This window comes from Carcharodon carcharias, chromosome 2, assembly GCF_017639515.1.
Source record: "Carcharodon carcharias isolate sCarCar2 chromosome 2, sCarCar2.pri, whole genome shotgun sequence".
NCBI classification, from domain to species: domain Eukaryota; kingdom Metazoa; phylum Chordata; class Chondrichthyes; order Lamniformes; family Lamnidae; genus Carcharodon; species Carcharodon carcharias.
Window position 1 is genome coordinate 60,852,616 of NC_054468.1, and position 27,409 is coordinate 60,880,024.

General features: G+C 45.6%; 1 protein-coding gene across 12 annotated transcripts in view; it reads left to right on the plus strand.

The window, feature by feature from the left end:
* si (sucrase-isomaltase (alpha-glucosidase)) overlaps positions 1-7,836 on the plus strand; it is a 243,278-nt gene extending 235,442 nt beyond the window's left edge. For all 12 annotated transcript variants that reach the window (XM_041216425.1, XM_041216411.1, XM_041216418.1 and 9 more), the window contains 2 exons: positions 2,601-2,774; positions 7,647-7,836. In XM_041216425.1, the coding sequence (XP_041072359.1) occupies positions 2,601-2,774; positions 7,647-7,724 (252 nt within the window). In that variant the 3' untranslated portion in view covers positions 7,725-7,836. The remainder of the gene's footprint in view (positions 1-2,600; positions 2,775-7,646) is intronic.
* Positions 7,837-27,409: the final 19,573 nt, after the last annotated feature.

The window sequence follows — 27,409 nt, forward strand, 5'->3', positions numbered from 1 at the left end:
TATTTTCTTCATTAGTTTTTATAAACAGCTCTTCATCTCCCTGAGGCAGCTCCGTACCTCAGGGAGATTGAAGCGCTCTCTCACTCGCATGTGTGAAGGTTGAGCTAGGCCCGTTTACCCTCCTCCTCCTGCCCACAGAGGCAGCGCTCAGCGCTGCCACTCACATATCACGTTGGTCGGGCCTTAATTGGCCCACCAGCGTGAAATCGCGGTGCGGTGCCAATAGGCAACGATCGGCTTCCCGACCGCCCCCGCCAAGCCCGCATGCCAAGGGCAAAATTCTGCCCTCTGTTTTCTGATCATTAACCAAAAGCTGATGACACCAAATCAGCCTAAAATATAGGTCCATGATATGCATTTTTGAGCAAGTGCAATGGGGCATGACCTTGACATCAATAAGTTGCAGTCCAGCAACTGTCCAGCATGTCATAGAAAGCAAAAGATTGCACAAAAATTACAATCTTTTTTAATTTCTTATGGAAAAATTGTGGTCTAATAATTTTTTCATTAATCTGTGGCAAAAATGGGGACATTTTCCCATTTTCATATAGGGCGTTGGTTCGCAAGAGAGCTGTTTCTGAATTTCAATTTTAACCTAACTTAACAGATAGCCCATGGGATCAGGTGGGATGCCTGTTTTATACCCTGTCCAATATTACTATTATTGACTTCAATAGTGAGTAAAATCTAGCAGATGCTAAATAAAACAACATTAACTTGTATTATATAAGAACATAGGAACATATAGTGCCTTTAATGCTTTAATGTAGTAAAGCACCCTAAGATGCTTCACAAAAATGTAGTTAAACAATATATTGATACTGAGCCACATAAGGAGATATTAGAACAGATGACCAAAAGTTTGGTCAAAGTGAGAGGTTTCTCTTTAAAGAAAGAGAAAGAAACAGAGGGGTTTAGGGGGAGAATTCCAGAGCTTAGGCCTAAGCAGCTGAAGGCCTGATTGCCAGTGGTCATGTGATTAAAATTGTGAATGTTCAAGTAGCCAGGATTAGTGAAGCTCTAAGATTTTGGAGGGTTGTAGGGCTGGAAGCGGTTACAGAGATATAGAGGGCAAGGATATGGAGCATTGTACACCATCTCGTCAGTTTCCGATGGGCTGATCAGCTTAAAATTGCCCTGACTGTCAATAGATGCGGCTATTAAGCTTTTTTTAATATAATGTTTACCTTAATATTCAGTAGTAAGAAGGATATTACACCCCTGAGAAGTACATAGATGATTAGAAATTACAGAAGGAAACCTGTTGGTTATCATATGTGTACTGGTGTTAGTTTCTCAACTGGAGTGATGTACTCTTACTGCATTTCCATGCGGTGAATTTTTAGGTTGGTGAGCGGGGGCGGATCCCGCTCGCCTACACGTAAAATGACGCGGAGTGACGTTAGGCGGGCGTCCCGACATCACCCCGCATCATTTACATTTTCAGGTCAGCGGGCGTAGAGCCGAATCAGCTGTGTACCCGCCAACCTGTCAACGGCCACTAAAGGCCATTAATAAAGTAATTGATGTAATCAATGGACCTGCCCGTCCAACCTTAAGGTTGGCGGTCAGGCTGGGAGCCCAGGTGGGCTTCTGAAAAAACATGAAACCTCGTCCACGGGCAGGATGAGGATTCATGAGGGTTTTAAAAATGTTAATTAAATTTATAAATAAAAATCATTGACTTGTCCCAGCTCATGTGACAGTGTCACATGAGGGGACATGCCAATTTTTTTTTTCTCCATTCAGCACAGTTTTTAAAGTTGAAGCGATCTCCCTGAAGCAGGACTTTGCCTCAGGGAGATCTGTGGGCTCTTTTGCTCGTGCGCGAAAGAGCGCATAGACCTGCTTAGGGAATTTCTCCCCCCCCCCCCACCCCACACAGAGAGCGCATAGCACTTCAAGGCGGACATCACACTGGGCGGGCCTTAATTGGCCCGACCACATCAAATGGCGGCGTGCCCCTGACTGGGGGTGCCGATCAGGAGCCCGCCCGCTCCCGCACAACTGCTCTCACCGCCCCCCACCCCACCCTCCCCCCACCAATGGCAGGGGGGAATGCTGCCCCATGCTTTTTTCTGTATTCTCTCATTCAATTCCATTTTAAATGTTATTAGAATGTAGCATTAATTATTTACAGGTGCACTATTGATACAAAAATTCAGAGTAATGTAAGATCTTGCTGCAGTGTGCTAGTAGTAACAAACACAGTAGTGGAGATAGAGTTGCCACGGCAGCCCTGATTTTCTGACTTTTTTGATACAAGACGTTGCACTGGGAATGGAGTCACTCAAACAATTCCAATTATATTGTCATCAGTCTATAGAAATCAGTTCCCAATGTGTTGATTTTCTACTTGTGTTCTCCTTAGCTTTTCATTGGATTATAATTGCACCATCTAGTTCAGCACTGAAATTCATTCTCTGGATTTATCTCAATGCTATGTTGTGTGAGCCTTAGATGATTAATCTTTACTAACTTTCCTGACTTCAGTTAAATAATATCAGCAGTCTTGTATCAACCCACTGTTGCTGCTGTGTCAAAATATAATTTGTGATATAACATCTGATTATCTCAATGATTTATTTGTCAAATTACAGAGCACCATGAAAGCTAAAATATTGCACAACAGTCAGAAGAGTACAGCAAATGAGCTAAAACTGGGATATCTCCGAGTCTGGGGAGTAGGGCACAATCCGCCTACAAATGTCACTGTAACTTATGAGAACACAAGCCATACCATCATCAGTTTCCAACATAAACCTCAATCACAGGTATGAAAGCGTGATTGCTGCAAAGATGCACAGACTCTCATTAAAATAAGGTTGCTCATATTTTAAGCTGACAGTTCGTGATAAACTGAGGAACTAACAATTCTTATTTATTTATATATGTGCACATATACAAATTATGTACTAGATAAAGTGAAAGAGATCTGTTTGACCTCTAAATTTATCAATGGGCACGTTTTGATATGTCATAGTATTCCTTAAAAAGAAGTTTTTTTTAATGATCAAGACGTGTTTTAAAAATTAAACAGGTACAAAGGTATTTGGTTAATGTGAATATATATTGGTCTGTCCAGCTAAAGTAGAAGCAAAACAGCAAATTTATGTGCTGTTCATTGGGCCATTTAAAAGAAATGTAAATTGTATGAGACTTTAGTCCCAATATTGGACTTTTGGCTGGTGGGATTGCAGGTCTGGGATTAAAACAAGGTGAGCAGTGCTCCTGAACACAGCATTGCCTACTTGAAGCTTAATAATTTTTATGGTGAGAAGATTGGAACCTCTGTGCTCAGTTATCCAGTTCCTGTCCTCATCTCCACACTGGTAATGGAGTCTCAGAAAATTAACCCCATTACCTCAGTGAGCGTCTAGCAGTTTAGTTTAACAACGTGATGGAGTTCAGTTCATTAAAAATTGTAACCCAGTTTGTGCCTATGGGCTGGATTTTCATGGATATGGGGAAATTCTGTGGAGGTGAAAAAACGGTGACCAGGACCCGATTCTGAATTCCCAGCACCCACAGTTTTCACCAGAGCAGATTAAGGGGTGGGCTACTGTGGGCGAGCCCTCACCTTGCACTCCTGATCTGGCCAGCTCCATACCAGGGATAGGTATTTCCTAGTCCCCTGCCATTTTCATGGAGTCATGCCAGCTTTTAAAGGATTCGTTGTTCACAGCCCCTCAGATATGTCATGAACAAACTTTTTAAAAGGTGAGTTCAAAACGCCTTACCCATACCCCTCCACCCATGGCCTCTCATACACTCCATGAGGTGTGGATGGGGGGGCGGTGGCGGAGGTGCATAGCTTGGCATGGAGGATATGAGGGTCCGCCGGGGGGGCATGAGGTGGCATGTGTTGGCATGGATGGGGCTTGTGTGGAAAGTGAAAGAGGATGAGGGCTAAAGGGCTGTTTTTTGTTTTATTGATTTTTATTGTAATTGGGACAAAGTCCCAGAGCACCAAGATAAGCCTTTTAAATAGCCCACCTCTGCACCCAGCAACACTTGAGGCTGCCTCTGAACTCTTTCCAGGGGCGGTAGGCCTGATTCCTGTTATGACACCCCCTCAAGAACGTAAATCTCACTTTTGCTGGCCCTTTTTCCTGAGTGAACTGGGAAATTTCCCATTTCCCACTACCAGCCTCTAGGCTCTAGGATGAAAATCCAACCCTATATTTCTCGAATGTTTTTTCAACCTCCTTACAGATAACATCAGTGAATCCCTCACACTAGAACTTTGATGATATCACCATCACACATTTTTTAAACAAACAGATACACAAACTCTGACAGAGTAGAGAGAACATTAATTACAATTCTTTGTAATAATTTATTTTTAACAGTGATTCTGACAGTAGAACATCTTTCATTGATGTTTATCCTACTGAGTTGTGTAATAATCTTAAATGTTATGAAGATAGATAGCTGTAGCATTATCTACATCTCTTGAACTCCCAATTTCTGCACTATATAATGTTTCAAACCTTCTGCCTATTGATTTCTGGGAGCTTAAACTCATCCCCTGCAATGGACAGTGTGTCTGGCAGCTTTAAAGTCAATCGAAAGAATAATTGGGTAGGGTTTATAATGGGCAGCCAATCTGTTACCAACCATTTTACACCACCATCAAAGTTCACTTTTATCCTGGTTGTCTAGAGGTGCTCCTGATGTGACACCATCCTCCTGATGTGACATCATGAAGTTCCACTCCATTGCTGTCAAGAATAGGAAGAAAATGAAGGTTCCCGGTCCTTTCAGACTGCTGCCAGGCAATCTCTATTGCTTTCAAAATCCAAAACACAGTAACAAGGGCCAATTAAGAGATAGCGATAAGTATATAATAGAATATGCTTTCCCTTTAAGCATTAGAAAAAGAAAATGCAGGTTTAACCTGTTAATTGGACATTTCCAGGTAAAATGAAGTCATCCCATTGATCAGATTATCCCCATTAAGCAAACCTCATTAGTATTGATTTAAATGCATTCAAAATCAATTATTCTGGGAATATTCCCAATTTATATGAATGTTCCTATAATTCTTGTTCCTATCAACTGACATAGAGTGGAATATAAGAATATAATGTTTCTGAATCAATGTGAGACAGAAATTGACTTTTGAAACAGAAGACAGGAAAAGGAATATAATCAAGAAAAGTAGAAATCACAGAATTTATATAATCTGATACAATACAGAAGCTTTGCAAGTTAAAGGCTCATTTAATTTGATATAAATATTAATTTATAAAGCTATATTTGGTCCCACAAATAGAAATTTTGGACTCTATCACACTGTACAATTACAGAAATAGATGCTGACACAAGCAGTAATGTGATAAAAAGGGCAGAATTTAATTATTGGGGCGGGGCCCAATTCACCAGCTGGAAAACTGGTGGCAAACCTGCTGCGGCAGTGTTTGGGAGGCCTGATGGGGGAATTAAGTCTCAATTGGGCATTTATTTTCCCATTGTCAGGCTTATGGGCTCCTCTGAGGGGAATTTCTCCTCAGAAATCCTAGCGCGGAGCAGATGTCCCACCCCTGAGAGCTGCCAGCCAGTCGTAAGAACATATGAAATAGGAGCAGGGGTAGGCCATTCAGTCATTTGAGCCTGCTCCACCATTCAGTGAGATCATGGCTGATCATCTACTTCAACACTATTTTCCTTCACTATCCCCGTATCCCTTGATGTTTTTAATATGTAGAAATCTATCAATCTCAGTTTCGAACATACACAACAACTGAGTCTCCACAGTCCTATGAGGCAGAGAAATCCAAGGATTCACCACCCTCTGAATGAAAAAATTCCTCCTCATCTCAGTCATAAGTGATCTGGCCCTTATTCTGAAACTGTATCCCCTGGTTCTAGATACCCCAGCCAAAGGAAGCATCATTCTAGCATCTACCCTGTCAAGCCCTATAAGAATTTTGTACGTTTTGTATTCTTCTAAACTCCAGAGATTAAAGGCCTATCTATTTAATCTTTCAGAGGGCGGTAGCTCTCCAGCATCAGCAGCTCCACCAGGAGTGGTGGTCACTGTCGTCACTACAGGAGGCGCAGGCAGAGGATTGGTGATGGAATCCCAGGAATAAATTAAGTGGGGCAGGATCACCAGGGCCACACAGGGAGACCCAGCAAGGGAGCGGGAGGGGTGATATTATTTAAGGCAGGCAGGGTCCTCATGGATTTTTCCATTGGGCATAGGCTGCCCAAGGAGAATGGACCCTCTTCACCAGGCTGCAGGCCGCAGGCATTTCTACTAGGGTTTACCTGGCAGGTTGACTACATGTCGAGGCTGCCTGTCATAGGTTAAGCATCAGCAACACACACACACACACACCTTCTCCTCCCCCCCCCCCCCCCCCCCCCCCCCCCCCCCCCACCCCCCACCCTTCCTGACCCAAATCTCTGGTGAGGAAGCATTAAATTCTGCTCAAAATGAATCAATCCCAGTGGACAGTAATGGGCAGCAGATTTATATGCGATAAGTCTATGACTACTTCTAATAACATCAAATTTTACTTATTTAAAGGATTTTGGAAGTGATTTGCATCTTCAGATGTGAGTCATAATTTAGACTGCACTTCTTTAAGATCGCCTGAATTTCATGCAGTTACCACTTAATGGAGTAGAAATTAATTTTGGCACAGAATGCTTGCCTTGTTGGGAATGGATGCTAGAATCCTGATGGCAAGGCTTAATTAGGCCTTGGCCTTAATAGCCTTCTGTCCACTGGCCAACTGTACCCCCGGCTCAGTCTGAATTTCCAGGCCATTCATGCCATTTGCAGCACAGCAAGGATACCCTTGCTGTTGGGCCTTGTCACAGTGTTAAAAAGCCAGGTGTGCCAGCTGAAGAATTTACAAGCATAATTGTAAATAAGTTACTCTGTAATTACTGCTGGAGGTAAGTTGGCCTCTTAAATTAGTGTTGGCTCCACTTCCACAACAGCAGTGTCCCAGCAAACATAAATGTCTGCTTTGTGCAGACATACAATATACCAGGGGCATCAAAGATGCAACTAGTAGGAATTTGGCAGATGGTACCATGGTGCCAGTTTGATCTCTTTTAGTGATGTCCACAGCTGCTCAGATATCATCTTAGGGCCTGAATATGAAACCTTCTGCTCCTTAAGGCTACCAGTGTCAAGATATATAAAAAGAAAATAGATACTTGGGGAAGTAAGGATATTGGGGAATATAAAAAGCCAGGGAACTGTGATTAAACCAATAGTGCTGCAAAAACTAATTAAAATGGTGGAACATGTCCTATGGAGCTAAAGACCATCTCTATTCCTATGTCGGGATGGTTCCAATGCCATTTCAAAGGTTGTCTATTTTACATTGAAAAATTGTTAAATCAAAAGACAACCTAGCCATTCTGGTAAAAAAATAGAAATACCTGGAAAAATTCAGCAGGTCTGATAGCATCTGCGGAGAGGGATACAGTTGACGTTTCAGGTCTGTATGACCCTTCATCAGAACATTCTGGTGCCTGCTCAATATTTGCTTATTTCCATTTCTTTATTGGTAAGGCTTTAATGGGAACAATTAAATAATTTACCTGATTGCCACTTAAATATTGGGCAATTGACCTAGAAGAAACAACTTCCTTATATAATTTTCTTATTTCATTTCCAGGAACTCTTTGTTGAAATGACAGACAAAATTTTCTACATCGATAAGTTGGTAACAATTTTTTGGAAAACAACGCCCTAAATATCAATTCAAGAAGTCTGAATGAAAACTACTGACATGTTAATATTTTTTGGGAGAAATTTATTATTGCATTTTGATTAATAAAGATTTGGAAGGAACTTATTGAAGAAAACTGCAAACTGAGTGCATTAATTAATAATCGCATAAAAAATCTCAATAATTTAAATTAAATTTATATGAATTAAAATAAACATTGTTCAAAGTCTTTCCTTATATGCATTTTTGAAATAAGGGGCTCTTTATCACTGCTACAATTGTATTAGAATTTGTTTTTATATTTCATGGTAGTGCTGTTGTAACTATTGCCTGCTTAATACATGCAGTGACTCAGTCCAGTGAATCCATCACCGTGGTTGTAGATAATTAGGAGTGTTACATCGGTAAAGGTCATGGGGTTTCGTTGGTGGTCCATGTGTGAGGGAGGATAGTCGGTCAGGATTGTTCAAGGGCTATTCTGCTTTTTCTTGGAAAGCATTAATGCCTTGGATATATAGAAACAAATTGTGTTGTATCATGTGCATCTAGGCAGGCAGCTACATCAGAGTTGGACTGAGGCACGAGGAAATTTGCTAATTATATCAAGGAGAAATGCTGAATGCAGGAGATTGATGCTGCAGGCAATTCCATGGGGGACAATGTGAAATAGTACATTTCTGGGGCAATAATGAAACAAAGTACACCTTAAATGGTAAGATTCCTAACATAATGGAAATACAGATATCTCTGAGGATGCAGATACATAAAGATGTGAACGAAAATAGAAAAAGACATTAGAAAAGTCAGATGAGATTCTGGGTTTTATTACTAAGGGCATTCAATGTAAGAACAAGGAGGTGATGTTGAAATTGTACAGTTGATTGGTAGGTCATAATTGGAGTATTACTTGTAGTCTGGGTACCCCAATATAGGAAGGGTATAAGAACCTTTAGAATTTAATGTGGAGAGTATAGTTAAGAAGTTTGTAGATGATAAACATTTGGCCATGTGCTTCATAGCGAGAAAGAAGGCTGTGGACCACAGGAAGAGTTTAATGAACTGGTCAGGTGGGCAGAAAAGTGTCAAATGGAATTCACTGCAGAGAAGTGTGAGATAATGCATTTGGGGAGGGCAAACAAGGCAAAGGGACACATGATAAGTGGTAGGATATCGAATAATGTCGAGGAACAGAGGGACCTTGGTATGCATGTCCACTGACCATGGCAGAACAGGTAGCTAAGATGATTTAAGAAGGCTTATGATATGCTTTCCTTCATTAGCTGAGACATAGTATATAAGAGCAGGGAGATTATGCTGCAACTGTATAAACCACGAATTAGGCCATAGCTAGATTGCAACGTAAGTTCTTATCACCACATGACAGAAAAGATCTGATCGCACCAGAAAGGGTATAAAAGAGATTTACGAGAACATTGCCACGAATGGAGAATTTTAGCTATGATAAAAGATTGGATAGACTATGATTGCTTTCTTAGGAATAGAAGATGCTGAAGTCAGATTTACTTGTGTTGTATAAAATTATGAGGGGTCTAGATGGAGTAAATATGAAGGACCTATTTTCCTTCACAGAGAAGTCAATAATTAAGGGGCATATAGATCTAAAGAAATTGGGAAAAGGATTAGTGTGGAGATGAGGAGACTTTTTTTTCACCTGGGAGTGGTCTGGAACTCACTGCCTAAAAGAGTGGTAGAGGCAGATGCATTCATTGCATTTTGAAACGATTTGAATGCCACAATCTACAGGGCTCTGAACCAAGATTTGCAAAGTGGGATTGGACTAGGATGAGGCTCTTTTCTCACCAACACAGACATGATGGGTCAAGGCACTTCCTGTGTTGTACGTTTTCTATGAGTGGACATAATGGTTGTGGCATTGGGCCCATAGAGAGCCTGTGGCAACCCTGCTGCAGCCATTTCTGGGAGCTCCATTGGAATTAAATCCCAAACAATAGTATGCTGGTTGCTGTTGGGGATCCTGGGCCTAGAGGGAGGACATCCCATCTCTGAGAGATGGTGATCAATCAGACACCAGCAGCTCTCCATAGTGGCAGCACCACTGGGAGCAGTCGCCTCTGTCAGTACAGCAGTAGGCCCCAGGGGGAGGGTTATCACTGGAGCCCCAGAACACAGCTAAGTGAGGTGGGATCACTGGGGCTAGTCAGGGAGTATGTGGAAATGGGAGGGACATTTATGCAAGGAGCAGGGTGGTGTCTTCCTGCAGTTAGGTCCTTATGTTAGGTACAAGGAACCTGAGCAGAAAAGACCCCAACCCTCTACCCCCCCTCCCCCACCCCCTCCGCCCCGACAGGCTCTAGGGTTGCCACCAGGTTTATCAAAAGAACAGAGGCAGAGCAGAGGTACAAAAGGAGACATGCTTCCACAAGGGCGGAGAATCATAGGTCTTTTCAAAATACACTTGCAATGCCCAGACCGTTCAGGGGGTGCACTGCAATACTGATAGTCAACTGTCACTGATTGTGGTTACATGTTACATAAGGCTGAGAGGTGACTTGATTGAGGTGTACAAAACCATGAGGGGAATAGATATAGTGGACAGGATAAAATTGTTTCCCTTGGTGGAGAGTTCTAGAACCAGGTGACATAGATTCAAGATAAGTGGCAGAAGGTGTAGGGGGGATATGAGAAAGAACTTTTTTACGCAGAGGGTAATGGGTGTCTGGAATTCGCTGCCCAAGTTGCTGGTAGAGGCAGAAACTCTAAACTCTTTTAAAAAGTACCTGGAGCTGCACCTTAAGTGCTGTAATCTGCAGGAAGGTAGGATTAGAAAGGGCACTTGGGTGTCCTCGGGCTGGCATGGGCAAGATGGGCCAAATGGCTTCCTTCTGTGTTGTAACTTATCTACGGTTCTATGTTGCACACTCCAAAATCTGGCACTGGCAAGGGAGCCCACTGGAGGAAGAGGATCCTGATGCAGCTCCACAGGCCACAGATGCTGAATCCAGTAGTGAATCTGAAGAGGAGCATGGTGAAGAGAACGCTGAAGGCATGGAAGCAGACCTCGGTAAGCTCCAGGGAGGCAGAGACACCAGGAATGCCTCAATCTAATGGTCCTTCAGCTAGACAACCAAATAAGCTACCACTTCATGCCAGGGCTGCCACCACGATCCTGGATTTCAGAAATGACCCTTTCCTTTGCCTGTGCAATAAGGCTTTGAGCCACCCATGTCCAGCATTACAAACTGACATACCCTGCACTTACAAAACAGATGAAGCATACTCAGACCAATAACACAAAAGCAAATGTAATATAATGTTGGCGCTCACAGAACAATATCAGGTGTTGATGGTCACACCTTAAAAAAAAGAGAACAAAAGATCACCCGTGATCCCTCTTGTGCTTCAGATGCTTTAAACTTACGTTTATGAGTGCTACGTCTTGGTGCTCCCCCCTCGTTGGCACCAGCATTGGAGACAGCCTGCGCTGACTCTGCTGTCTTTCTGGCCTTGATGACCTTGGCGGTCGTCCTCTGGCCCGTGGAACCTGTGCTGACCTTGCCTGGGAGGGAGTGGCCAGTTCTATGGCTGGCATCTCCCCAGTTGTCGCAGCCTCATCAGATGCCACGGTCACTGGCAGAGGGGCAGAGGAGCTGCTGCCATCATCCAGAGCACCCTGAGAGGAGCCCACAGAGATGACAAGCAGCTTGTGAGCCAATGTGGGGTCGCTGTGGACCTCCCTGTTCACCATTGATGGATGGGCACCCAGCTGGGATATTGGGTGCCTCACCCATCTCACATACTGACACTGACCACCTGTGCCCTGTGCCTGTGTGAGGGCTTGCAGGTCTGAGCACAACACCAGGGACCCCTGATTCTGTTCCTGGAGCAGCCTCTCCATGAGAGTCGCCACTGTCTCCGTGGAGGAGGCATTGCGCTCAGCCATGAGGGTCAACGCAGTGTTGATACTCTGCAGGGACTGCCCCACAACGGAGACCAGGCCACGCACACACTCGTGGATCTCTGCCAGATCCTCCTGCACACCCTGCTGGACATCTGCTGCCTAATGGACGACTCCAGAGGTTCATCATCAGCCTTTGACTGAACATCATCCCGGTCCCCTGCTGTCCTCTGACTGCGCACTCTGCCTCTGCCTGCACCTCAAGCGAGTGTGAAGTGCCTCACCGCTGTGCATTGACATACTAGCTGCCAGACTAATGTCCACCGAGGTACTGGTATTTGCATTGGTGCCGGATCCAGAGAGTGGGTGTGATGCAGGTGCTTCTGGAGCGTGGTGGTCCTCCGGTGTCAGGGGTAGCTCCTGGAAGTCCTGTGATTGGCTACTTGGTGGCAGATCTAAGGGAGAATAACGACATGTGATTAATTTAAGTCATCACACTGTCACTCTGCATGCCAGGCACCCTGGTGAGAGAGATCTACATCATTGTGACATCATTTTTCAATGATCAATGACGAATCCAGTTTGGAGGCTCCCATCAGTGATGAGATTATGCAAGAACGTTTGCAGCATCTGAAATTCTCACCTCAGTGCACTACACTATTACTTTCATCTGACACGCCTGCCTCTCCACGACTGTTGACCGAGGTGTATAGCACCTCTTAAGCTTCAAGGCCTCCTGCTCATAGTGGGAGAGGATGAGGAGGTGTGGGGGTCCTCCACCAGTCCGTGACCTCTCAGTATTGTTATGGGATGCCTTCTCCTGAAAGGACAGAGGATTATTGATTAGTCCACTCTCTACATGCAGCGCCATTGCAGCCTGGCCAACCCCACCTCAAAAACATCTTGCAGGGCACATCTGGGTCGTGGCCCTCAAGATGTAAGGCACTCAGTCAAAGCAGCCAGGGCTCACCCCCTTGGCCAGCTCCAGCACCATTGCCATTCGGCACTCAGACTCTAACACCCCTGAGCTCCACAGGGGAATGGCCAACCAAAAATACTTCAACACGCTGACCCCTGCCAACACAGTACTCACCCTTTCTGAGCGCAGCAGGTCATTGAGGCACTGCACCACATCATGGCTGCTCACCCCCCCACTGCCACCTCCTCCCATGCCCTCTTTGTGAGGTGCGGTGGCCTCCTCCTCCCATCACTGGGGACAAGGGTGTCCCTTCTGGCAGCCATCACCTCCAGGAGGGTGGCAAGGCATTCATCGGGAAAACTGAGGGCTGAGTGCCCAGCCGACCTCATCTCCCGCCTGGCGTCTGCATCTTTGTTAGCAGCCATGCCGTTGCAGCAATCTGACCTGTGCCATTTTTGAACTGGCCACTGGGTCGCCATTGACCCCTGCGCTTCACCCACCCCTTCTCAAACATTCTGCATCCAGCGTTCACACTGGGCGGGCATTTATTGGCCGATCAAGCTGAAATCGCGGTTGCAGACCGATCATGAGTGGCAGTCGGCTTCCTGACTGCTCCCTCTCGCCCCCGCAGAACCTGCCTGACAAGGGCAAAATTCTGCCCTTTAAGTAATACAAAGAGTCATGTAGTCTCATTCAACTTTGAAATTTAACTGTGGATGGCTGGGTTTCAACTTTGACCTTTCTCAGAAGGCCCCCACCCCACTGCTCCCCAGGCCTCCACTCATTCCCACTCTGGACATTCGATTTCCCCCTCCTCCACAGGCCTCTAATTTCCCTACCCTGATCTGGGGCAAGACTGCTAGCTCCATGCTGTGTGCATTTTGCATTTGTATAAAATGGGCATGTGTCCATTCTCACATCTTGTACAGCTGGGGCACCTGCTAGGTGAAGGGAGGTGCTTGGCTCATCATTTGTACAGAAGCAACCATGCTTTATGGCAGCTGTTTTTTGAGTAGGCTGGTCTTACCTACCATGTTCCACCTGTGCAATATTTTGGCAGGTGGGGTAAATAAGGGTAAGGTTGAAACTTGAGAAGTGTGTGGCACATAGCATGGGAGAGCTGAATTAAGAGATGTTGGAGTATGTAGCGTATGTTATCGTGAAAGAATAGGTTTTTAGATTGTGTGTGCTAGTTATTGGTGTGACAGGGGAGCACTGAGCCATATTACAGGCACTAGTTACAAACACCCTTAACCAGAGTTAATGTGGAGGATAAGTCGTGAAGTATTGGTCTAAGAGGGTGAAGATTATACTGGTGAGCAAAGAAAAAGCAAATTTCATTCAGTGTGTCAGCATGCAAGCCTTGATGCTGTTGTTCATATACTACCAGAATTGTTCTTCAGTGCAGGAATAAAGGAAGTGGCACTAGGTGTCACCTTCTACCAGGATAGGCCTGCCAGGAGTTCTGGCAGACTTGATGGCACCCACTCCCAGGAACCTATGCCTTTGGTCTTTAATTTCCCCCAGAAGGGCATGGAGGTCCAAATCATTAAGATTGTGAGTTCTCCTGAATGAGACCATGTCCTACTGCCCTCTGCCACTGGTGGCATAGTCATGATTTTGCACAAATACGATATTGACATGTGTACGGTTATTAGAGAATCAAGTGAAAGAACCTGGCAGTGTTTCTCTCTTACCACTTTGTCTTCAGATTGATGTTTAGGAATGCTATCTGGACTGCCTTTTTAAAGGCTGTGCGCATTAGTTTTCAGGCAGTTCAGATGCTTACACCTGTTTGGCATGAATTTCAAACCAGTGGGAGTACAGAAGGCCTGACCCAAGAAACGCACATGTAACTCCTTCTGGAGGCATAATTTTATTTAAAGAGCACCAGGGGTGTGATGAATTTACAGATTAGGTCCATGGGGATGAACTTCTGCATGAGTTGTTCTGCCTGTCTGCCATATCTTTGATGGAAGAGGAACAGGTATAATGAATAAACCAGAGTTCTCTATGTGCAAACACACTGCCCATGTCTTTGTCTTTTTGTTCTTCAATTCAGCAAATTTTCACAGGAACTTGAATTCCTTGAGGACATTGTCAATTGGTGTCTCACACTCCCCTCCCATCATTACTGACATAGTGCATTTGCTTGGTAAGTAAAACTGAGGAGCAGCCATCCATTTGCCTTCTAAAATGTTTCCATTGTCGCTGCAGCTGCTTTCTGCTCTTCCTTCTGTGCTATCCTTGCAACATTCCAGCCCCATACATAGATGATTTGCAATTTTAAAAGGAAACAAGGATTAAGTTAATGGTTTTAGGAATATTTGACAATTCAGCAATTTTTACTTCACTGAATACAGCAATTTGTGCCGAAATGCTAGCACCCAACTGCAGCATGATGGGGATTTTCAATTTCTATCCAAAATGGGTACAAAGTCAGGAGAGCGGCCATGCCTGAAGCTGACACTGGGAAAGCAGAGCCATTTTTAATAATGTACCTCACTAAAATAAAGTTATTAAAGTATGTGCACCAAATACGCACTCTGCTGCAGCTGGACAATTGTGGCAGGGTGAAAATTTGAACATTTCCTGCACTTGAGCCAACCAACAGGTTAGGAAGGAGGGAAAGGAGCCAATTTTCAAAAGATAGAGAACAGATAGGCAACAGGTCATAGGCTTCTTTTGGAGCCATAGGATAATAGGCCTGAATATTTGCCACTTCAGGCTCACGCGACCAGCAGGTCCAGGAGCAGTTGGGAAATAGCCCCCCAACCACGATCAGCACCTGAGCATGGTTTCACGCCGGCCGGCCAAGTAACAGTCATGAAACATGCGCTGAAAAGCTCAGCACTGCCGGGGTGGAGGCAGGAAGAGGGCAGGCGATGATGTCACCGCAGGTGTGGGTGAGTGCTTCGAGAGAGCTTCCTGAAGGCAGACAGCTACCTCAGGGAGCTGCAGGCCTGCAAATAATAAAATAAAGCATTAATAAGCTTCAAAAAATGTCCATGCAGCACAGTCAGGCATCTGAAAGCATAACTCATGAAAATGCTGTCCCCAGCTATTTCCTAACAGAGATTTCATCCCACCCTTGGATGAAATTTCATGAGAAATGTAAAGGCCACCTGGCCAATTGGCTTGCCCGCCAACCGTAAGGTTGGATGGGCCACAAAAAATCGCTTCAATTGTACCATTAATGGGCTTAATTGCCCACTTTAATTGTCAGCAGGCGGGCATTCAACTGCCACACGTGCCTACTGAGCGAAATATTGTTCGAGTACGGAATGACGTCAGGATGCTCGCCCGATGTCATCTCACGTGATTTTACACCCGACAGGCTTGGGCACACGCCCACCTGCAGAATGTAAAATCCTGCCCATAGGATGGTTACAACACAGAAAGTGGCCATTTGGCCCATTGTGTCCTTGCAGACTCTCTGCGAGAGCAATTCAGCTGGCCCCACACCCCTCCCTTTCCCCATAGCCCTGCACATTTTTTCCCCTTCAGCTGCTTATTCAACTCTCTCTTGAAAGCCATGAAACAGACTGAATCTGTTTCCACCATACTCTCATGAAGTGTATTCCAGATACTAACAATGTATAAAAGATTTTTCTCATGACACCTTTGGTTCTTTTACCAATTACATTAGCAACTCACCAAGGCTCCTTCAACAGCACGTTTGCAACCCACAACCTCTACCACCTAGAAGGACAGGGGCACCAGATGCATGGGAATACCACCAACTGCAAGTTCCCCTCCAAATCTCACACTATCCTGACTTGGAAATATATCGCCATTCCTTTACTGTTGCTTGGTCAAAAATCCTAAAACTAACCCCCCCAACCCCAATACCACTGTGGGTGTACCTACACCACACGGACCGTTATGGTTCGAGAACGTGACTCACCGCCACCTTCTGAAGGGCAATTAAGGATGGGCAACAAAAATGCTGGCCTAGCCCGAGGTGCCCACATCCTGTGAAAAAATAAACCAAATTAAATCAATGTCCCCTGGTTCTCTACTCCTCTGCTATTGGGAACAGTTTATTTCTATCAACTCAGTCAAAATCCTTCATCTGCACCAAACCTTCTCTTCTCTAAGAAGAGCAACCCGAGTTTCTCTAATCTGCCCTCGTGACTGAAGTCTCTCATCCCTGGAGCCATTCTCATATATATTTTCTGCACTCTTTCTAATGCCTTGACATCTTTCCTGAACTGTGGTGCCCAAAATGGAGACAACACTTCAGTTGAGGCCGAACCACTGTTTTATAAAGGTTGATCATAACTTCCTTGCTTTTGTACTCTCGGGTGGTGGAGGCAGGTTCGATCGAGGTATGCAAAAGGGAATGGATTGCTATTTGAAAAGAGAATGTGCAATGTCACGGGGATAAGGCAGGGGAGTGGGACTAGGTGGAATGCTCTTTCAAAGAGCCAGTGCAGACTCAATGGGCTGAATGGCCTCCTCCTGCACTGTAAAGATACTGTGATTTATCAAATGCCTTTTGGTGGCCTGTATACATGACATCAAATGCATTACCCTCCTCAAGTCTCTCTGTTACCTCATCAAAAAAACTTTAAAAATTTGTTTCATATCTTCACACTTTTTTCCCCCTTTTGGGAAATGTGAGTAAGGATTCACAGCTAATTACCAATCTGTTGAAATGTGTCATGAATGCACCTTCAGTGGCCAGTAAGTCCTAGAGAGAGACTTGAACTCAGAGCTTCTGGCTCAAACTAGGAGGCGCTACCTACTGATCCATGAAACCTTCTACTCAGTCATGTTAGTTGAACATGATTTGTCTTTAACAAATCTGTGCTAGCTTTCCTTAATTAATCCACATTTACCTAAGTGACTGTTAATTTTGTCTTGGATTATTATTTCTAAAAGCTTTCCCATCACTGTGGATGAACTGACTGGTGCAGTAGCTGGATTTATCCTTGTACTCTTTTTTGAACATTTGAAATTCCCCAGTCCTCTGTATGTAAAAAGAATTTGAAGATTGGACCTCCACAATTTCCATCTATACTTTCAACAATATCCTCAGATGCATTCCAACTGATTCTGTTAATTTACCAACTTTAAGTAGAACCAACCTTTCTATTATCTCTTCTTTATCAAGCCCACCCAATATCTCAACAGTGTCCTCTTTCACTATGATTTCAGCAACAACATCTTCTTTGATAAAGACTGATGCAAAGTACTCATTTAGTAGCTAAGCCATGCCTTCTGCCACCATGAGTAGATCACCTTTTGGTCCCTAATTGGATCTACTCCTCCTCTGACTACTGTTTTATGATTTATAAGCCTACAGAAGACTTTTGGATTTCTTTTTTATGCTGGCTGCAAGTCTATTTTCATACCCTGTCTTTGTCTCTCTTATTTCTTTCTTCACTTCTCCTCTCAGCTTTGCATGTTTAGCCCGGTTTTCGCTTGTATTATCAAACTGACATCTGTTGTACACATCCCTGGGTGGAAATTTATGGTCCCATAAACTGCAGTGCATGGCTTGCCCACCGCCTACCCACCCATCCCAACTTGACTCCCATTTTAAAAGGGGGCATTGGGCTTCCCCTTGCTGCCTTTTGAGGCCCTCAAGTGACCAATTAATAGCCACTTAAGTGCCTCGTCCTGCCCTCGCTGCTACTTTTTCCACGACAGTGGGAGATCCACGCCAGTTAAATAGGGGGGAGGCGATGGCAGTGATCTCCTTTGTGTGCCCCCTGTGCTCATTGGAGGCACCCCCCACTTGGTCATATCCCCACTTTACCACTCCCAATGGTCTCTTAATCATTGTCTCCCATCCCCTCACTACCCCACCCCACCTGTTGCTGGGGCCTGCCAGTCTGATATTCCAGGCCTACCTGAAATCCAGCTTCCATTAGTTGGTCGTCTTTGGGGACTGCCTGTAGGCCCAGCAGTGGCCACTGGTTTAAACCTGACATTGCTGGAACTACAGAGCTGCCAATCAATCCAGTTGACCAGCAGCTCTCTAAGGTAAGACTTCCTCCCCAAGTGGGGACAGAAGTCTCGCCTTTAGCAAAGGAACGCCCTGCTGAGCATTAAATGGCTGCAGGGCAGCCAGTATCGGTAGGCATGCGTTCCCCGTTGCTTCTTCAGGGAGAGGGCAGGAAATCAAGCCAACTGAAAATTTCGGTCCCCTATTTCTCCTTACTCTTGATTTCTTCTGTCACCCAGGGAACTCCTTCTTTGTTTGCCCTACATTTCCGTCTCGTGGGAACTTGACTGTACTCAAGCCATCTCCTTTTTTAAGACCACCCATTGCGCCTTGTAGATTTCCTTGACAATCTTTGATTCCAGTTAACCTGGGACAGATCAATTCTCAACTTGCCGAAACTGACCCTCCTCCAATTAAGTATTTTTACTCTAACTTGTTCTTTGGCCTTTCCCTTAACTAATCTAAACCTTAGGATACTACGATCACCGTTGAACACAATTCTGCTTTTCCTCGCCCCAACCTATTTTCCCCTAAAACGATTCAGCCTATCGTCTAGCAGTCCCTTTAAGAAGCATTGGTTGTGCCTCTCATTGCCTGGTACCAATGGGTAGAGCATGAGCAGAGCACACTCTGTCCATTCACTTGAAAATTGAAAAGGTGGTCCTGACTTGTGTATATAAAGCAGCTTCCTGCTTAAAAAAAGGCAGGTGTTCTACTTGCCCATATTGTGTTTTGTTCCTCAGAGATTTGCAGATATGACACACACCAGGTTCATTGTGCGAACAAGACTTTATTATGAAACGTTTTAAAAATGTCTTCTCCCAAAGCTTTCAGCTTACTTTCAATTTTTCTATTCTTTGTAACCACGTTCACAGGCTTGATTAACAGCATACAGCGTGGAGAGCAGTCAACAGACACACACAGGGTGGAATCATCCCAGATTTGCACTAAGTGCGGTAGCGGGTGGGAAAAACAATGTTTTACCCTCCAGCCACAATAGTGGCTTCTCATGCCATATCGTCTCAATCCCGACGCATTAATTATGTATTCCCGAGAAACACGCCATTTTGATGGTGAGAGGCCTCTTATTCAAACACCAAGCCATCATCTCGCAGCTTCATCATGCCAGGCACCATATTTAAAGTGCTACCGCACGCACATCTCTCAGTGCTTCCAGCCCACGACTGCTGCATGGAAGACATGGCCCCGAAAGGCAAAACGACTGCAGCCCCAGGTTTAATGATGCATCCCTCAAGTGCCTTTTGGATGCAGTGGAGGCCCGACATGATGTCCTTATCCTCACTCTGGCCACAGGACGGGCAGTGGCATCACCAATCTAGCAAGGCAGTGGTGGTAAGCATGAATGCCCTGCAAAAGAGGATATCCACCCAGTGCTGCAAGAGGATGAATGATCTCCTCCATTCTGCCAGGATAAGTCACTCTTCTCATCACTCTCAACTCACACTCACAATGCATCACACATCCACAGGGATCTCAGACCTTAAGGGACAACACCACTAGCTCTCATACACACCCTTACATCTTCATCAGGCTCATATCCTCTCGAGCTCATGTCCACATCCCATCCATGGCTTCGCTCATCATACGAACATTCCACCAGTACCATGTGCGCTGCTCGCACTCTCTCCATTTGTTTTCATGCCGGAGAAGCCCCAGACAGGAGATGGAGTGACTTTGAGGAGCATGACATCGTGCTGACTGGTGAGGATGTGGACCATGCCTGCGCTGATGGTGAGAATGGCAGTGAATACCTTCCTGAGGGTCCTACACCACATCATCCCCCTCTCAATGCAAATATGAGTGCTCTCTCACCTGCTTTTGACTCTGCTGCCATTCACTAATTATTTCCACTCTGGTTCACAGGGAGCTCTGCCAAGCGATCGTCACCCTCAGCCAGCTAGTTCTTCGGCTCCATCCACATTCTCACCTCCAGCCAAGAGGACACCTCCTATAGTGAACAGGAGGAGCTGCTCCATAAGCAGCCTGGAAGACCCATCAGAGTGCTTACCCACACCCTCCACCAGCACAGAGACACACATCTAGGTGGGACTTAGATCTAGAACAAGCTCGTGTTCACAATCTAATGGTCACCACACAGACACGTGTCCGCTGCAGGAGGCAGCAGGTTTGGCCGAGCTCCGCAGCATTTGGAGGACTGCTGAAGAAGAGGCACCTGTGAGCCCCAAGTCAGATGATGAGCCTCTGGATTCAGCCTTCCAACTCATCCTGGAGAGTCAGCGCAGAAGGCGGGGGAACACCACGTGAAGCTTTTGGAAGCCCTCAACGGAGTGGCACGCAAGTCGGAGGAGTGCGTCTGCCTGCTCTCTAATGAAGTGGTGCCCACATGCATGTATGGAGGTCTCCATGCGTAGGATGGAGGATTCCATGGAGACTCTGGTCCACAGAATGTGGAGATGTGCGCAGACCGGCACTCCATTGTGGGAGCCATGGGTGAGTTCCTGCAGTGGCAGCACAAGAGAGAAATGGAGTACTTCTACATCTCCCCAGGAGAAGCAGCACCTCAAGGAGTCTGGTCATGGCCCCTGGGCACTCGAAGGGAAAATGAGCAGCAACTGGACATCCCTAGTTCATCCACTCAGGAATCTCAGAGGCTGTCCTCTTCCTCCAAGTCCCCTTTGCCTGTGACCCCCTCAACCTCGTCCTCTGTCACTACAGAGAGAGCAGCTGGCCCACAGGAGGACAGCCAGAGCAAGCCGGGGCCTCCAAGGCTTCGAATCTAAAGAGGACCCATGTCAAAGACATCAGAGGCAACAGGACCAACCATTGCACAAGCTGTCTCCACTCCTGCTGTGGATGTCAGGGCAGCACCTAGAAGTCAAAGGCATTCAAAAGTTAGGAAATTCTGATCATAGTTGGTTGCACGGGTAAACCTGTTCTATCACTTTACAATCTGGAAATATATTCACTTTCACTGAATAATGTGTAATGGTGTCTTTCAGCTTCATTGACAGGCTTCACAGGTCCTCCCACTGTATTCCCCCAACCACCCCGCTAGCAGTTCAGCTGCACACAGCCAGCCCACGAGTGATTCTAGAGGGAGAAGTGTGAGTGTGTGTGTGTGTGTGTGTGTGTGTGTGTGTGTGGTAGGACATTTCAGAGCCAGTTCCAGTGCTACCTGCTGGGGTTCACTTTCAGCTGACCATCTAAGCTGACCTGCATCTCTGTCCACCCCCTGATCTCACTCCCAAGCAGCACCTGATATTGCCCACCACGACTGTCAGTTCACTTTCGATTTAGACAACATGGTGGTCATATAGTTTTTCTTTCATTTCCCTGTCCTTTCCTCTCCCCCAGTCACCCATTTCCATTTCGCCCATCTGGCATCACATTCCACCTCCCCTCTGTGGTCTACCAGCCACAACCCTTTTCTTTCGGGGATGTCCAATTGAGCGTGAACATTCCCTTCCTTCTTGAAAAATCCCACTCCCATCCACATTAACCACCCCAACCTCCTCCTTCTCACCCCAGTGTCCTTGTCTGCCCCCGAGTCCCCACCAACCTCCCTCACTGTCCCTTACTACTGCTACCGGTAAACTCCGACATTACTGCCTCACTCTGCCCTTGGTCATTCTCACCATTCCCTCGTACCGCGCCCGCCCTCAGTTGGCTCCCCAGGTGGTAGTCATGGACTCATCAAGCTCTCCCTTGCATGTTCACCTGGACATCCCCCCTTTCGGACTCCTTCCCCCATTGGAATTCCTTCCCCCCGGAACTCCTCCTCCACACCCCATCGTAGACTCCCCCCCCCCCCCCCCCCCGCCCCCCCCCCTCCCAGCCCTTAGTACTTACCCCTTCCTGACTCCTTTAGACACCGTAACATCTTCCACCACCCTTAGTCCTTCCTCCTTCCTCCACGGTCACTTCGTCCTCCACCTTTATTTCTCCCCTCTCCGCATTCTTTTCTCCCCCCCGCATACCTTCCTCCCCCAGACTCCCACCCCCTCTACAATCCTTCCTTCCCCGGACTCCCCCATTACACCCTCCTCCCCTCATAGTCCCTCCTCAACCTGACCCCCCCCAACAGCTTCGCTCCCCTTCCCAACCTCACCCGCACTCTGACACCCCTTCCTCTCCCAGTCAATCCTAGACTTTCCTTTCCCACCCCCCCCACCGGTACATCTTCCTCTCCACCCACTTGTCCATCATCCATTGTGAGCAGACCTTCAACAGTGACTTTCCACCTTCCTTGGGCTGCTTCGCGGCAGAGCTATGTCCATGAGAATCCACCCAGCATACCATGGACCTTCCTGCAGTGTACCGTTGCTATTGGGCTCCAGCATCTTCTGCTCCTCACATGTCCGCGATGTGAGCAAGGCCATGGTAAGTCCTGACTTCTGCAAATCACACATGTCAAGGCATGCTCTGCGCTGGCGTGTTTACCCAGAAGATCCAATGTGGAGGGATGATTCCAGCGGGCTGGCCTTATAATGATATGCAGATATATTACAATGAAGTTCCCGACATCGGATGGCGGAAATGCGGCCTGCCATCGACAGGCCGAGTGGACTATCGCAAACTGGTTTCACGTCATGAAACTGATTTTTGGCCTTCTCACCATATTGTCTACTCGAGCCGCCAAACACGCCCGACACCAGCGGGCATGGAAATTTCTGCCCAAATCAAACACCAAACAACTGAACAATCAAACATAACAACCCACTTACTGGCCTCCCTGATAATTACACCATGCAGGCTTTACATGTCTATGGGCTGAGATGCCCCTCAATTTTCAATTGAGCTGGCTGCTTGTTTTTTCAGCTAAGAAACGGGTGGCTGGCAGTTGAAAATCATCCCCATTATATCATTCACAGTTTAAACATTCATCTGAGATGAAGCACACAGCATCCATTCTATTCAGTATATAATCAAAATCTTTGAGCCATTTATCTAATAATTAGGAAGGAACTTTAGGTTACACAGTGGTTGACTGCTGTGGTTCTTACTGGGTACCAGTGGGTGTGAGCTGTCATAGTTGAAAGCTCAGAAAGCTGAGATTGTTGCAATTGTGACAGGTTGTCAGGAGGTGCCACTCAGTGATGCACATGCAGATTCCATTTCAATCTTTTTTATCCTGAGGAAATATTCTAGTATGACTGGAGCTGAGAAAATTAAGTGAATTGCAAGGATCTCCCAGACATTTTGAGAGGTTTTGGAAAGGACACCAAATCTTATTTGATTGAAAAAGCTTGATTTGTCAATACAGTGGGTCACTGAACATCCCAAATATCAGCACATCAATTACAAGCTTGACATCTGCTCACATCTTTTGATCTCTTCCTATCTAGCACTGTCCATCAAAAACATTAGAAATCATTCTTCTGCAGTCAAAGCAGCTCACAGGCAAATAAAATGTTGGCCTAACAACCAAAGCATTAATACACTGAGGGCAAAGTAATGAGTGTTCCATGTTAATCTGTGGAAAGGATGAAGAGCAAGTTTAATTACAATATCAGTTCAATCAAGCTGACTGAACTAGATGAATGTAGGATCAAGCTGGACATCAGAAGAAAATTTCCAGCCATTTGTTTAATCATCCCTTTTCAAAGGAAGCTCACCAAGCATTTTAAAGAAATAAAACCTATTCTGCTGGTGGAATCAGCTGGCCTACAAGGTGCTACCTAGCTTCTTCTTTTAAGCAGTCACTCAGGGTTGAGGATGACATGCTTCCATTCTGGTTCAATGGGTTCTGAAATGGTTGATAAGCTCAATGCATGATCTGTAGACTCTCCCACATGCATGGCAGATGGCGCATGAAAGGTTGGATAGATGGGGTGTTTGGAGGTTTGTGCGCTACCTCCAACACCTCAGCTTCGCCTCTGTATGTTCCTGGCGAAGTCTCTCTGTGTTGGGTGCCTTCCCGAATGAGCCTTCACCATTTTGGTTGGTCATAAGCCAGGGACTCCCATCATGAGTCAGTAGGTATGTTTAACCTCTTCAAGGATGCTTTGCAGACAACCCTAAGATGGTTCCGCTGTCCTTCTGGGGGGTCTACTGCTGTGACTGAGTTATGAGTGGAGCAGTTGCTTCAGGAGTTTGGTGTCAGGCGTACAAGTGACATGTCACACCCACCAGAGCTGATCTTGAGTGTTTAGTGCCTCGATGTTGGGCAAGTTGGCTTGGGAGAGGATGCAGCTGTTGGACCACCTTTCTTGTCACTGGATTTGGAAGATCTTGCAAAGGGACTGATAGTGTACTTCTCCAGTGCTTTGAGGTGCCAGATGTAGGTCATCCAAGTTGCCAAACTATTTGGGATTTGGTCATCTTTAATCCAAAACCAAAACCACTTGAACTTCAATCATTGAGCTTCACACATTCTTGTGTGTGCTCACTCAGAAATTGAGCTTCAGGTCCTTGTTGACTCCTTCTCCATAACATATCAGAAAATGAGCCTTTCACTAAATACCCAGAAAACTAAGGTTCTCTTCCAACCAGCTCCCAAAGCAAAACACATTCTACTATCAATTAAGACCAACGGCAAGATTCTTGAGAATGTAGATCACTTTCTGTATCTTGGGAGCCTCTATGTCTCGGCAGACATACACAACAAAATTCATCATTGGTATCTAGCACTGCATTAGCTGACACCTGTCTGCTACCAGATGCCCAGGATTTGCTAGGGAATCCATCTATATCATATTCATCAGTGTACCACCTCCGCTCCTGGATGCATACTGGAAAGATAGATTCATGGATTTTCATCTGTCCCAGTTGGGGTTGTCTTCCATGACTGGTTACTGCTTTCTGTTTTTTCCTGCTATCTCCATGGCAAGAACATATTGCAGTAAAATCTATATCAAAAAAAGCAAGCAACAATAATTTTGGACACCTTGGCCAAGTTGCACTCCAACCTCTCCATGCTCAATTGGTGAGAAAGGATTCCAAGTTGAATTAATAGGGAACAGTGATAGCAGGAATGGGGGACAGGTTTGGGGTGAAAGCAAAATGTGCAGCACAAACACTGATATGGGACAACATTCCCCCCACCCCCCATTTGGGGAGGATGTGCTGGAGCGGACGCGAGCGAGCGGGTTCCCGATCGGTGCCCCCGATTGGCGGTACACCACGATTTTAGGTGGGCTGGCCAATTAAGACCTGCCCAGCATGACATCCGCCAGGAAGCGCTATACATGCGAAAGAGCACACCGATCTCCCTGAGGCAAAGTGCTGCCTTAAGGAGATCGGCTCTGGTTTGAAAATTTCAATAAAGGGAAAAAAATTACTGACATGTCCACTCATGTGCCACTGTCACATGAGCTGGGACATGACAATTTCTTTTATTTAAACATTTTATAAAAATTTTAATACCCTCATGAAACCTCATCCTGCCTGTGGTTGAGGTTTCATGTTTTTTCAGAAGCCCGTCAGGGCCCTCGGCCAGCCCGTCAACCTTAAGATTGGATGGGTAGGTCCATTAATTATGTTTTAATTACTTTATTAATGGCCTTAATAGGCCTTGGAAAGTTCGGTGAGCGCACAGCCAATTCGGCAGATTTAGCCGTTAACAAAAATATATATTTTTAAACCTTCATGACTGACTTGTAGCCTCCTGCAACAGAACTCTTTGGAAATGTCCTGGATATTGTGACTGGGTTTTATATACAGTACATTCTATTAGGGCAGTGGCAAATAATCTGGTTCTCCTCCAGCATTACCTGCTTAATCTAATTTCCCTTACAGTCTCCGGCTTCTCCTCTTCCTCTGTTATACAGACCATGTAAAATGGGATCTCCAGTGGTAAGCCTTTTTACAACTCTAAGATCCAATCGCAGTATTTGTCTTGAAATAGAATGCTTTCCAAAAGTAATATAAAATATAGAGGAATTACTTGCAAGGTATTAGACCCAAGATATGGCCAAAAGTCTCCACAATTGATCACTTTTTTTTTCATGGAATGTGAGTATGACTAGCAAGGCCAATATTTGTTGCCCATCCCTAATTGCCCTTGAGAAGGTTGTGGTGAACTGCCTTTTTGAACTGCTGCAGTCCATGCGGTGTAGGTACACCTTCAATGCTATTAGGGACGGAGTTCCATGATTTTGACCCAGAGACAGCGAACGAACAGCGATATAGTTCCAAGTCATGATGGTGTGTGACTTAGAGGGGAACTTGCAGGTGATAGTGTTCCCATACATCTGCTGCCCTTGTCCTTCCAGGTGTCAGAGATTACAGGTTTGGAAGGTGCTGTCAAAGGATACTTGGTGAGTTGAAAATTAAGTTAAGCAGTATCTTTTTCTATAGACTTCACTTTGATGGACAGGTTCTTGGAAACTGTGTCTGGTAAACAATGACATGCATTTTTAAGGGCAGTTGGTAACATGAAGGTCATGGAACTTTGGATCCATGGCCACATCTCTTCCTGACTCTGTCACTTACGTGGTTTTCAATGAAACTGAATGGAATTTATGATGGCAAACTTCTCCTCCAAAACTCTGGAGCCTCCAGACCCAAAAGGATATTGCTGACTCTAAAATTGTATAATTGCTGAGTTATGCTCTCTCTCAACCCAGTGGTTTAGGACCCATTGTATAGAATGTTCCTGGGGCTTAAGTTCTCATTAACATTGGGCAGAATTTTCTGCCTCTTGGGCAGGCGGGCCCGACCCAATCTCCGGCGGGCGGGGAGCCGATCACCACCGGAGAAGCGGGCTGCACCACCATTTTACGTGGGTGGGCCAATTAAGGCTATGCGCTTCCTGTGCGGATGGGTGGGGGGTGGGGGGTGTGGATTCCCTAAAAGCGAGAGTGTTATCTTTTGTGCATGCGCACGAAAGAGCACGCATCTCGCTGAGGCAAAGTGCAGCCTCAGGGAGATTGCTTCTACTTTGAAAAAGATTAAAAATAGAATTTTAAAAAACCCTAACGTGTCCCCCTCATGTGACAATGTCACATGAGATGGGACATGTTCATAATTTACAC